Consider the following 14,225-nt stretch of genomic DNA (forward strand, 5'->3'; position numbering starts at 1 on the left):
AAACAAACAAACAAACTCCTGATACATAGACAACATAGATCTTTTATGCTAAGCACAATTGTTAAGTCAGGCGCAAAAGATATCATGTGTCATGAGTTCATTTAAATGACAGTCAAGAATGGGCAGAACTAGTTTATAGTGATAGGTATCAGAATAGTGGTTGACCTATGCAGGGCAATGCATTATTTAATATAGCTCTTCAACCCAAAGTTTTTGTAATTCCCAACAAATGACCTTTTCCTGTAGGGGTCTGGGAAAGAAGGTGGAGGAAGACATTGATAAGATTCACCTATGAGTAATTGCCAAGAGGCTTCACTGGACTGCCACCAACTGCATATAAAATGAGCCCCCCAAGAAGCAAGAGGAGGATCTCACTACCAGGAAGAACTAGGAGTGGAGTGCTTTCTTTAGACCCTGAGACCCCTAAGCATTGATCCTCCATGATCCATAAGACAGCTTAACATCTGAGGAGCGGCAGAGGTGCAGCAGCAGCAGAACCAGGAGCCAGAGCACGAGACAGTACAAGTAAAGCTGAGTGCTTTGGGAAAAGAGGCTGACTTACGAAATAGGGTGCCTCTTGGCATTCAATGGATGTGGTACTTACATAATTTTATGTCCAATTGAAGAGTTATAAAAGTGTAGGAGTGGTACTCAACCTATTAATCAGGTCACAGCCTGATGGTGCCTTCTTGTGGGCATGGTCTTCTCATAAGGAGAGCCGAAGGAACCTCCCCCTCTTTCTGCCTTCACCTTCCTGCTTGCTGACCACTCTAAGAGCTGCTGGAGCCCTGCCATGTATCCACTGATCTCAGATCCATATGGCTTTGCAATCACCAGCCTGTGATCTTACATTCTGCATCACCACACATGTGGTAGTTACATAATCTCATGTCAATCTGAGGGTATTAGGAGTGAGGGTGGAGTCTAGTCTGTCAATCAGGTCATTGCAATGATGCCTCTGTGTGGGCGTGGCCTTCTCATGAAGATTCTGGGGCTAATATCAGACTATGGGCTAATATCCAACTTATGGACTTGATCTGGACTGGGCTGGGATGTTTTATAAATGCTTAATTACTTTTCATTATAAAGTTATATGAGCGTCTCTGGATTTGTTTCTCTAGTCAGCCCGGCTGACACAGCATGTATGTGGCTGCATGAGTCTGAAGAGGGACTTAGGACTAGTAACAGACATGGACTTGAGCTGGACTGGGCTGGGATGCGTTCTTGATATATAAAGACTTCAGGATGTAAAGCTCCTTCTTACACATCCATGAGTATCACTGGATTTGTTTCTCTAGTCCACCCAGCCTAACACAGTCGGGGAGGGGAGGCTGGGTTTTCTGGAACCCTCACAGTAGAAGTTGAATGCCTTTGGGTTGAGACTTACAGCAGAGTGCCATTCCCTTCAGGCAGTCATTAGCAGCCCTGAAAGAATTTTGCAATATATCTGGCTTGTACAACTGTATGCTGAGTGCTTCTCACCTCAATTGCAACCTTTTAACATCCTGATTTAGCCCTTTAATCATGAATATTGCTTGTGAGTAGTGTGTGGCCACTGCACTGAATTATAGAACCTACAGGAAAAGTAGAGGGCGAGTATGAAAGCAAACACCTTATGAAAGTATTGCCTGAGAAAGAGCAATATAGAACTTTCTAGAGTGATAGAAATGTTCTATATTTTGATCTGGGTTTCAGCAGGGCTGATAACATGTATTTAAACTTAGGGTGAGGTGAAATTTTCTAATATGGATCTTCTATTCATGTCTCTGCACTCTCATCAAATAAATGAGCTGGACCATGCAAACAGAGAATGTAAAACACTAATAGAGGGGACAGGTCACTTTTAATTGCCACTACCCAGCTATGAGAATCAAGAAGACAGAGGGAATTTCTGAGATCATCAAGGGAAAAAAGCAGAACATGTTGCAAATCTCTGCCTGAAGCAGCGGAGGCAGCAGACACCATGCCACTGACACAAGAGGCCAAGACAAGGGGAGCAGAGGAGCACCAAGCACAGAGATGAGGAGACTGTGAGGCAGAGCGGCAGGCCAGCTTTCTGGCCCTCGAGAAGAAAGGCTAAGGGACCAGAGAGAGATTTGGTTTCTGGCTAAGGAGAGGCGTAATGGTGGCCAATTACTATAATCTTAATGTCTTATAATCCTGACTTGTAACCTGCTGACTTCCTCAATTAATCCACATAATTATATTATCTATGAGTTCTGAGTGGCCATTGCAAGTCCAGGCGCAAAATGGAGTCTCATAGGAGGAGCAGTTAGTGTCAGAATAAAGAAGAACGGAGAGTAGAGGCACATCTGAACTTGGCTTTATAACAGTGAGCCTTGAGGTGGTGAGGTGTTGGAGTCTCCTTCTCCCTTGTGTAGTCAGAAAAGGTCAGGTATGGCCCTATGCTATTTAACACAAAGTTGTACAGTTAACAGAATCACTTAGAAAATGCAGTGAACACAGCCTTGCTTGCTGAAAAGTATAGAATACCTTAACCATTTACTGATGAAGATCAATGATGACAGCCTTCAGCATGGATTACATCTCAATATAAAGACAACAAAAATCCTGACCAGACAAATACACACCTTGCTAAGCAGAGAAAAGTATGATGTTATCATGGATTTCATTTTACTTGGATCAACACTCATAGAAGCAGCTTCATATGAGTTTCATATGGCTATGAGCAACACTCACAGAAGAGTAAAGATTTGACTTTGAGACTAAGTTGAACCTGTGCCAACCATAGTATCTTCAGTCACTTCATGTGCTTTTGAAAACTAGAAAATGTACACGGAAAACTACAAAATAGATCCATCTGAATTATGGCATTGGTGAAGAATATTAAAAGTACCATGCACTGCCAGAACAAACAAATCTGTCTTTGAAGAAGCACAGTTAGAAGCGAGAATGACAAGACTTGGAGAAACAAGTCCTTGGAGAAGGATATCATGAAAGTCAGCCAAAACAGAAGACTCTCGAGCTGGATCAACACAGTGGTTGCAAGGCCACACTCCTGGGACGGCCTAGGTTGTACATAGGGCCACTGCGAGTCAGAATGACTGGATAGCCCCTATATATGTAAATTATACACATAAAGTGCTCTTAGCTTTATTTTCAAAACTTAAAAAGTTATTTAAATTTTATTTCTTTCTGTTAATTAAAAATATCTCATATAATCAATATGCAGTAAAAATTATCTACGAGTCCAAGATGGCTCATTTTGGGAATGGAAAGGAAATAATCCTGAGTAGCTGAGGTGAAAACAAAGTATGACAATGCACTGTGTCTCTTGAAGGAGGAGAAAAAAAGATGTTGGAATTAAAATTGTCTGAAAAATTCAGACTACAATCTAGGTTGAAGGTGAAATTGATCAAGAAAATGCTTTTAAACATTATTCATGTTTCTCTAAGCTTTTCTGATTAAGTTATACATTGTTTCTTGAGTACTAGAGAAAAATGGTATTTAATTCTTAATAGAATCCTGGATTTAATTGAATGTTATTTTGTAAATTAGAATTTACTCAATTCTCACTTTAAAAGAGAGTTTGAGGAAACTTTGTTCATTGTGGGAGTAAAAAAAATTCTTCAAATGATATCTAGAACATTTCATTTAAAACCTTATGGTCTTCCCTTACCCCCGGGGAGTCATTACTCCTGTTACTGTTTCTTAAGTTATCTATCTTAACTTTCATGTATCAAACAATCTTAATTATACAAATTAAGCATATGCAGGTCTAACATGATCAATGAAGTAAAATGAGAAGTGAGAGGAAAAAGAGGGTAGGGGGAGCTGATAGCATTGATGAATGTATAACCCCACTAGAGGGGAATGAATAACAGAATTGTAAGTGAATGGATACACTGTATTGTGTAAGATATGGCAAGCAAACAAACAAATAAATAATACAGTAATAAGGGTTCAGGGGGGGCTAAGGTGGGGGAGGAAGGGGACTAAAAGGGAGCAGATATTAAAGAGTTCAAGAAGAAAGAAAATGTTTTGAAGCTGATGATGGCAACAATTGTACAACTATGCTTGATCTAATTGAATTATGGATTGTTATAATATTTGTAAGAGCTCCTAATAAAATGATTAATAAAAATATTAAAAATAAACCTTAAGGTCTTGTTAATGTCACCAAATTACAAATTTAATTTTTTATCTGTGGCAGTAGATTTTATGTCGACTTGAACCTGTGTGACAGTATGGGGGGAGTCCTGGTGATACCTCCTGGGGGTGTGGCTTTTTATGAGAGACACTGGAAAATTTTCTCCTCTCTGGCCCTTCCCCTTCCTCCTTTATAGGACTCTGTCTCTACCTCCAGGGATGTGGCATATGGACTGCTGACTGACAGAGCTGCAGGCATCCTGCCATGTTCCCACTGACCTTGGGTCCACACAACTCTGACTCACTAAACTTCGATCACCTTGTTTCCCACATTACCTTTCTGAGCCATCAGATTGCAATTACGTGGATCTGAAGAGGGCCCAGGTTAGCATTGGACTGGACCTCTGGACTGGAGCTGAAGTGGTCTGGGACAGCTTCTCATATAAAATCACATATTGACAGATGGATTGTCTAAAGACTTATAAGAGCCCCCCAAAAAAATGATTAATAAAAAAAGAAAATATATATGTGTTGATATAAAGTTCTTTCTTACACATGAGTGTCACTAATTTTGTTTCTCTAGACAAACCAGTATCTTTAGAAGGAAAGATGGCTTTTAAATACTACTTTTGATTATTTTCAGTGGATTAAGTAAATGAAGGTAGCAACACAATCAGATTTGGAAAGGATGTGTGTTCCTGTGTGCATGGCTTCACTCCACTCCTATACCAGCAAATTAGAAATGCAGTTAGCAATACTCACCTTACTAACCTGATTCTCAAGGTATTTCTTGAAGCAATCAGAACTTGCTATACATTGTCTACATTTCCAACAATGAAGAATAGTTATTTCTTCTTGATTATGATTTTGAGTTATCAATTCTTCAATCCTTTTCTTTTTTTTTTTCTTCTTCAATCCTTTTCATCTGTAAGAACATTAATAAATATTTAGAATAATATACTGTATCAAATCAGCTTGATTTTCAAAAGCTTTAACACAACATTAGCTACATGTAGACCAGAAGAAAGAGAGATACCTTTTATTGAGGACTTAACAGCTACTTGGCCTTAGACTATGAGTACACTCTGAACCATATCTGGGGATGAAAGGTTCGTTTAACTATGATGATGATACATTATGTCTGCCAACTACCTACCTTTTTTTCTTTTTGAAGAACATTTTATTCTTCTGCTGATCACTCCTTAATAATAAAGGGTAAATGCCAAAGAGTTAAATAAGTTACCTTAATAGGTTTAAAAGGAGACCTGATGGAACAAACAGTTAAATACAATAGTAACTAAGTTCCATTATATGACTTTTTGCCTTAATTTTTAGAAAAACAGTTTAAGCATGTGTTCCTACACTTGTCTTAGTGGCCTGCTGTAAAGGGCTTATTATTTTATCCAAGTTGGGTCCTTTGATAATTAGGTTTTCTGCCCTGGTGGTATAGTGGTTACACATTGGGCTGCTAACCAATAGATCGGCAGTTTGAATCTATCGGCTGCTCTGTGGGAGAAAGATGAGGCTTTCTATTCCCATAGAGAGCTCATATTAGAAACCCACGTGGTCAGTTCTATGAGTCAGAAGGGATTCAATGACAGTAAGTTTTTGGTTTGGTCAAATTGGCAGGGCCAGGATCTTCAGAAGTTGGCAGATAAGACTCTCCTGTAAGATGCAAGTCACAGCCTGGTGATGTCTCCTTAGAGTATGGCCTATTTCATAAATAGACATCTGTAAATAGACACTGGGGAGCACTTGTTTCTCACTCTTCTTCCTGCTTGCCTGGATCCTGAATCTAGTTTCTTGGGACTTGGAAAGACATCCAAATATGTAGCGTGCCACTTGAGAGCTGTCGGTGGGCTGCCATGTATCTAGCTGAGCCCGGATCCATTCATCTCAGCCTCCAGCAGCCTGCCTCCTCTTTTACCCTCCTGTTTCCTGGTTCATCAGCTGGCAGCTTCATGTCCTGAGAAGAGCCTTCAACTTAGCACCTGATTCACCGATTTGAGTTCGACTGGGCTTACCCCCTTCTGTAGCTGTGTGAACCACTTTTTTGATATACATTTCTTTTTCATATATGAGTGTCACTGGTTTTGTTTTCTAGAAAACCCAGCCTAACACAATGCCATCTCCAAGTTGTAAATAACTTAAAGCTTAATACGTTTTATCTGGTCTTGATCTGCACCCCGCCTTATGATTTGTATGCACCTTACAGGTACTGGTCAATTTCTTATGTAAGAATATGTAAATTATGTCACTACAGTCTACTACACAAATGAACTATCTGTGGCCTACCAAGAAGGGAATGATCAGCCCATAACCAAGGTGAGTAGGCCATGCCTTAAAATGGATAAAGAACTTCTAAATACAAATATAAATAAAATAGTATTCCCTTTTAAAAATCACAGGAACCTTCATTAAATATATAAAAATGTGAAACTAGCTTCCATCTATGTCTATACATTTCTGAAGATCCTGTTTATATCTTTCTTTTACAACCTTCCCTGTAAGTACTCCTCAATTTACACTAGTCAGAATAGCAGTTCTGACATCCTTGCGAGATTCGAATCAAGTTCCTTTTCAATGTTCTTTCATATTTGAGAACCCTCCCCACCCCAAAAAAGTCTGAAGTAGCAAAATCAGCATTGTAGGACAGGTTAGGTAAGATTTCCCAACAAAATTCTCACAACACAGCTCTTGCTATCCTCAAAAAATGTACAGGTGCATTTTTTGTGATAAAAACAAACTTCAGTGAAATTTTCCTGGAATTTTCCTCAAAACTGAAATTTTCCATTTTATTTAAGCTTCTTCATAATTAGTCCCCACGATCATACTGTATCCTTCAGGAAACCCATCAGAGTTACCAATTTGGAATTACAGAAACAGACCCTTTTCTGAGTTGACCTCAATGCTTTGACTTCCTTAAAATGCTTGATCCATCTAAAAATTGTTGCTTTATGTGAGGCAGCATTTCTGTAAATTTGCTGCAAAGCTTCAATAATTTGTGTAGATGTCTCCTTTACTCTTGTTAAAATTTAAGATTAGTCATAAACTCGAAATCAGTTTTTCCCAAGACACAAAAAGTCTATTTTTCTTTTTGAAGACACTCTAACAAGATTGCTGCCGTTGTTGTTGGGTCCTGTCAAGTCCGTTCCAACTCAATGGTAACTGTGGTATTACGTAATCTGGTGTCAACTTGTGAAGGGGTGGACTCTAGCCTGTCAATCAGGTTACTCCTTGATCACATCATTTGGGAGGAGCAACCAGAAATAAATAGCTCACTGGAGGCCACATACACGCTCACTCCCTGTGAGACAGTTCTGCTGACAAGACCCATGGAGTTAACACTAGAGTCCTGGAGCTGGAGAAGCCATGTGGAGACCCTTACCAGCACTGAGATGCTTCTACTGCCAATGGATCCACAGACTTTCCACCCACTGGCTTGTGATCTTTCTTCACTCAGCATCATTGCATGTGTTGTGTGAGTCTGAAGAGGAATTTATAGAATGGTTTCAGACATATGGGCTAATATCAGACTCATGGACTTGATCTGGACTGGGCTGGGATATTTTCTCAAATACATAATTTTCTTTGAAATAAAGTTCTTTCTTATACACGAGTCTCCCTTAATTTGTTTCTCTAGTCCAGGGGTCCTCAAACTTTTTAAACAGGGGGCCAGTTCACTGTCCCTCAGATCTGCTGGAGGGCCAGATGATAGTTTAAAAAAAAAACTATGAACGAATTCCTATGCACACTGCACATATCTTATTTTGAAGTAAAAAAACAAATGGGGCAAAAACACCCGGCAGGCTGGAGAAATGTCCTTGGCAGGCTGCATGTGGCCCATGGGCTGTAGTTTGAGGGCGCCTGCTCTAGTCTAACCGATTAACACATGATGGTACCTGGAGTCCTAGAGAAACAAATCATGAAGATGGAGAGTGGAGGCTAGTTTGACCCATGCCTCACGGTAGACTTTCTTCTTTGGCTAGCCAGAGGTCAGATCTGACCATGCCGTTTATGGGGTTGTTTTCTGGAAAAAATGTGGGAAGTTAAAAGTATAAAGTTTTCATACTTTTGTTTGGTTGTTGTCTCTTGGCTATTCCTGTTTACAATGGCGAAAATGAATGTGATTAATGTACTTTTTGAGCTAAGGGGGCAAAATAGCCCCTTGAACTTCTTAGAGACCATACTAGGTAAAAATGGCTGACAGAAGGTCAAAATGGCTCACAGAAAGCTTGGGCCTGGCTTGAGTAAGTCAGAGGTCTAAGGTCATATTTTGTATCACTGGAATAATTTAGATAAGGATTAAAATAAGCTAAATAAGGATTTAACTTGACTGTTTTAAGAAATGATTTAGGATCTGATTCTACTTCGTTTATACTGATTTCTTCTGCTTCTTGTTATTGATATAATGATTGATAGAAATGGTTGAGAAGTATGAAAATAGAAAGGTTATAGGCCCACTTGTCTTCAGCCATTAAAATTGGATCATTAAATGGGTTTAGAGCACACCTACAAAGAAGGCTCTGAAAAGATAAGCCCAGTGTCTTGAGTGCTCAGGACATTCAAAGGTGAAGAGACTTGCCTAATGGGCTGTTGACAGATTGAGGTAAAAAGGAACTCTTTGCATTTATGAATTTTGAACTAGTGTTTTTTTCCCAAAGCTGGAAAAAATCTGGAGCCCTAAAGAAACTCTTCTATAGGACTGAACCTTACAGGGAGCCTGTGGGCAAGCAAGGGTATTACTTCGAGGAATAAGGTGTGCCAGACAGCATGGAATTTTCAATGGCTTCATATGTATGTAAAAGGTGGACATTGGGTAAGGAAGACAGAAGATGAATAGATTGTGGTGCTGGTAAAGAGTACCGAAATTATCATGGACTGCTAAAAGGACAAAATGATCTGTCTTGGAAGAAGTACGGCCAGAGTGCTTGTGATAGGTTTTCTGTGCCAACATGGCTCCAGGAGGAAGATGTGGGTGTAGTTTAGCCTGTCAATCAGGTCACAGCTCGATTGGAGGAAGACCAAGATAAATTACTTTCTCAGGCTAGCCTCCCCTCTTCCGCCCTGGTGATCAACAGCATGCTGATGCCTAAACTAGTCCTTTGCCTCAACTGTGTGCTGCACTACCTCCTAGGCAAGTTAAACCTGTGGATTGTGTCACCATGTTGTGCATCATTAGAGCCTGAGGCTCCATCAGGACCCTGCTTCACTAGGCTGCCATGCCTCTATTGAGGCATGACTTCTCATCTTCCTGCTGTTGACGTCCCACTCTGTGATGTTTGCTGCCTGCAGGCCAACTCTGCTCAAGTTGCCAGAGGGAAGATTTCTCTGTCTTCTTCCTTGATCTTGGACCAGTGGGCTACATGAGTTGAAGGATCTTCAGTATATTAACTGTCCCATGAAAGTGAGTTGAACTGTACTTTGGTGTGAACTAATTAGCTGCTGTTGCATTCCTTCTTGCTATATAAACCTATATGTATGAATAAAATCATAACTGTCCTGGTTTCGTTTCTCTAGAGCAGTGGTTCTCAACCTGTGGGTTGCGACCCCTTTGGGGGTTGAACGACCCTTTCACAGGGGTTGCCTGATTCATAACACTAGCAAAATCACAGTTATTAAGTAGCAACAAAGATAATTTTATGGTTGAGGGTTCACAACAACATGAGGAACTGTATTAAAGGTCATGGCATTAGGAAGGTTATGCCTAACACAGCATTCTTTAGAGACAGGAATGGAGAAACTTCATCTCACATAATTTGGACATGTTCTCAGGAGAGACCATCCCTTCGAGAAAGGCATCATAGTTAGTAAAGTAGAAGGGCAGCAAAAATGGGGAAGGTCCTTGATAAGAGGAATTGACACAGTGGCTACAACAATAGGCTCAAGCATAAGAACAATTCTGAGGACGGTGCAGAAATGGGCAGTGTGTCATTTTGTGGCACATAGGGTCACTATGGGTAGGAACTGACTCAGTGGCATCTAATAATAACAAATATTTGTTGACTCGAGGTTAAGATTAACAGCTGCAAAAACCATCTAATGATTGGAACATGGAATGTGGAAAATGAGAAATTAAGAAAATTGGAAGTGGTCAAAAATAAAATGGAACACATGAAGATCAATATCACAGGCATAAGTGAGCTGAAATGGACTAATATTTGGACATTTGAAACATAAAATCATATGATTTATTAAGCTGGGAATAAAGAAATGGCATAGCCTTCATTGTCAGAACGGATCTTGCTAAACTCTTCATGAAGCACAATACTATCTGTGATCAGAGTATCTCTATAGGTCTTCAAGGAAATACAATCAATACAACTATCATTCAACTTTATGGACCAACCACAAAAGCTAGTGATGAAAGAGTTGAAGAATTCTACCAAGGACTTCAGTCTGAAATCGAACAATCATGCAATTAAGATGTGATTATAGTTATTGATGATTGAAATGCAAAAGTTGGAAAATATGGACTCAGTTATAGAAATTAAGCTGGAGATTGCATGACAGAATTTTGTAAAACAAACGACTTGTTCATAACAAATACCTTTTTTCAACAACACAAAAGAAGGCTATACACATGGACTTCCTCTGATGGAGCACAGAGAAATCAAATTGATTACATATATGGGAAGACACAATGTAAAATCTCAGTATCAGCAGGTAAAAGCAGACCAGAGGCAGACTGAGGACAATCAGTTGTTCAACAGTAAGTTCAGGATGAAGCTGAAAGAAATTAAAACAAGTAGACAGAAGCCAAATGATGACACTGAGTCTATCCCACCTGAATTCTGAGAAAGAACTAATTTGATGCATTGAACACTAATGATAGAAGACCTATGGGAGCACATCAAGACCATCCTTCATGAAGAGAGTAAAAGGTCATTAAAAAGACAGGAAAGAAAGAAAAGACCAAGTGGATGTGAGAAGAGATTCTGAAAGTTGTTCTAAATCCTAGAGAAGCTAAAGAAAATTAAAGAAAGGATGAAATCAAGAGGGTGAATAGAAAACTTCCAAGGGCAGCTAGAGAAGTAAAAGCTAAATATTACAATGGCATGTGCAAGGTCCTAGATTTAGAAAACCAAAAAGGAAGAACACAGAATAGCTGAAACTCTAAGAACTGGAGAAAAAATTCAAGCCTCGAGTTGCAATCTTGAAACACTTTACAGGCAAATACTGAATGATGCAGCAAGTATCAAGAGAAGATGGACAGAATACAGAGTCACTGTACCAAAAAGAACAGTAGTAGGCAGTCCGCCATTTCAGGAGGGAGCATATGAGCAAGACCCAAAGTGCTGAAGGAAGAAGTTCAAACTACACTCAATGCAATAGCCAAAAACAAGGTTCCAGGACTTGACAGAATACCCATTGACATGTTTCAAAAAACAAACAGCACTGGAAGCACTCATTTGTCTATGCCACGAAATTTGGAAAACAGCTACCTGACCAACTGACGGGAAGAGATCCATATTTGTGCCCATTACAAATAAAAGCAACACAACAGAATGCTCAAACTCTAGAACCATATCATTGATATGGCACGCAAGTAAAATTTAGCTTAAGATCATCCAACAATGGTTAAGGCAGAACATTAACGGGGAACTGCCAAAAGTTCAGTAGGCATTCAGAAGAGGATATGGAACAAGGGATATATAATTGCTGATGTCAAATGGATCTTGGCTCAAAACAGAGAATACCATACAGAAGTTTACAGGTGTTTCATTGACTATGGAAAGGCATTAACTGTGTGAACCATAATAAACTGGCTAACCTTGAGAAGAATGTGAATTCCAGAACACTTCATTGTGCACATTTAGAACTTGTACATGGATCAAGAGGCAGTTGTGCAAACAGAACAAGGGGATGCTACATGATTTAAAAGGAAGAAAGGTGTGAGTCAGTATTGTACCTTATCATACTTGTTCAATCTGTATGCTGAGGAAATCATCAGAGAAGCTGGATTATATGAAGAAGAGTATGTGATCAGGATTGGAGGAAGGCTTATTAAGAACCTTAGGTATATAAATGAAACAACCTTGCTTGCTGAAAGTGAGGAGGACTTAAAGCACTTTCACTAGTGAAAATAAAGAATTGCAGCCTTCAGTATAGATTACAACTCAATGTAAAGAAGACCAAAATCCTCACAACTGGGCCAATAGATAACATCGTGATAAATGGGAAAAGTCTGAACTTGTCAAGGGTTTTGTCTTGCTTAGACCCACAATTAATGCTCAGGGAAGCAGCCGCCAAGAGACCAAAAGACCAACTGCCTTAGGTAAATCTGCTGCACAAGACCTCTTTCGAGTAATGAAGAGCAAGGACATTACTTTGAGGACTAAAGTACACCTGACCCAAGGCATGGTATTCTCCATTGCATCAGAGGTATGTGAAAGTTAGACACTGAATAAGGAAGATTGAAAGAGAATCAATACCTTTGAATTGTGGTACTGGAGAAGAAGACTAAAAGTACCATGGACTGCTAATAGGGCAAACAAATCTGTCTTGGAAGAAGTATGGTCAGAGTGCTCCTTAGAGGCAAAGATGACAAGACTTCATCTTACATACTTCCGAGATATTGTCAGGAGAGACCAATCCCTGGAGAAGGACATCATGCTTGGTAAAGTGGAGGAGCAGCATAAAAATAGGAACGCTCTGGATGAGATGGACCGACACAGTGGCTGCATCAATGGGCTTAGGCATAGGGACAATTGTGGCAATGGTACAGGACCATCAGTGTTTCCAACCCTTGGGCAGAGGGTTGCTATGAGTTGGAGCTGACTTGATGCCACCTAACAACAATGACCCATTCTTAAAGTCTTTCTAAAGTTATCTATAATAAATTCCTTTCTAACAACTGTTAATTACTCCATAGTTTCTAAATTTAAAAATACCAACAATTCCAAATGACATTCAAGAGCAGAGCCACATCCCCTCCCATTAATTGTTTCATATATTCCAGGTTGAAGTTCCAGTCAACCAAGTATTCAAATTCTCTGCTCTGGCTTTCTACGATTCCATTGTGTGTGTGTGTGTGTGTGTGTGTGTATGTGTGTGTGTGTGTAAGAGAGAGAGAGAGAGACCTCTAGATTGGAATATTCTTCAATGTTCCTCAACTCTCAACTCTTTTCCTACCCTATCCCAAGTTCTTCTCCTTCTTAGTCTTATACGAACCTTTCTTACACTCAAAAAGAACCTGTCAGTATGGTAACTCCTTTGAGGCCACTATTTCAGAATCAGTCATCCATTCTTGTAAATTAGTGGTTCTCAAATTTCTTGTGAAAGTAGCTCAATAGGCTATGAGAAAATTTGGCTCACAACACTCATTAGTTTCTATTTTTCCAAGGGAAAATGAATTCAGTAAAATTAATAAAATGTTATTAAACACATTTTAGCTATATTTTATGACATCTGTTTTTAAAGAAGTCTTAGCATTTCCTGATAAAAATTTATGCATTTGACAAATCATAATCCAAAATTATTTATGCAAATATCAGCACTGAATATCAGAGGATCAATGAACCTGCAAACTAAATAACAAATTCAGTCATTTCTAGGCAAGAATAAAACCTATTAAAATCATAATTAGCTCAAGATAACATTGGTAATGCCTTGATAAAATATCTTCCTGAAAACTGTGGATTTCCCCACTATCTACGTGTGTACACATAGTTACTATTCTATCATATTGCCAAAGAGGCATTGCAACCAGGTTTGCTAGTAGAATGCTGAACTGTGGTCCTCAGGAAACTCTAGTAACATGAAAATTTTGGTTTGTTTATAAATTTTGTAAGCCTTAACACATTGTAAAATCAAAGTCTACTGAGCCACAGAGCTTGGCCTGTATAAATCAACAAAAGGGCATGTTTGGTTTTTACTATTATTAGTTTGGAATTTCTAAAGGCAGCAGGCTAACAGCAATTCTACAGGAATCACTTCTTGAAGTTCCCACATTTTATCTATGCTTATTTTAATGCTTATGCAAATGTGTCATTAAGTATTACACTAGTGTGTATGTAGAGGTATTCCTTCATCTACATTGAAATATCCAAGGGAGAAGCTGTAGCAAAGTCTTTTTAAAATGTTATTGTGAAGTAGGAGATTTACAGAGCATA

The 14,225-nt window shown here is 39.2% G+C and overlaps 1 protein-coding gene across 1 annotated transcript in view; it reads right to left on the reverse strand.

The window, feature by feature from the left end:
* Positions 1 to 5,977, reverse strand: part of RNF180 (ring finger protein 180) — a 220,717-nt gene extending 214,740 nt beyond the window's left edge. Inside the window, exons 1-2 of the mRNA XM_045285236.1 lie at positions 5,953 to 5,977; positions 4,873 to 5,027 (exon numbers count right to left, since the gene is read on the reverse strand). Coding sequence (XP_045141171.1) covers positions 4,873 to 5,027; positions 5,953 to 5,977 — 180 coding nt within the window. The remainder of the gene's footprint in view (positions 1 to 4,872; positions 5,028 to 5,952) is intronic.
* Positions 5,978 to 14,225: the final 8,248 nt, after the last annotated feature.

The sequence above is a fragment of the Echinops telfairi genome, unplaced genomic scaffold, assembly GCF_000313985.2.
Source record: "Echinops telfairi isolate 266 unplaced genomic scaffold, ASM31398v2 ScPeMD7_7469;HRSCAF=8507_1, whole genome shotgun sequence".
Taxonomy (NCBI): Eukaryota; Metazoa; Chordata; class Mammalia; order Afrosoricida; family Tenrecidae; genus Echinops; species Echinops telfairi.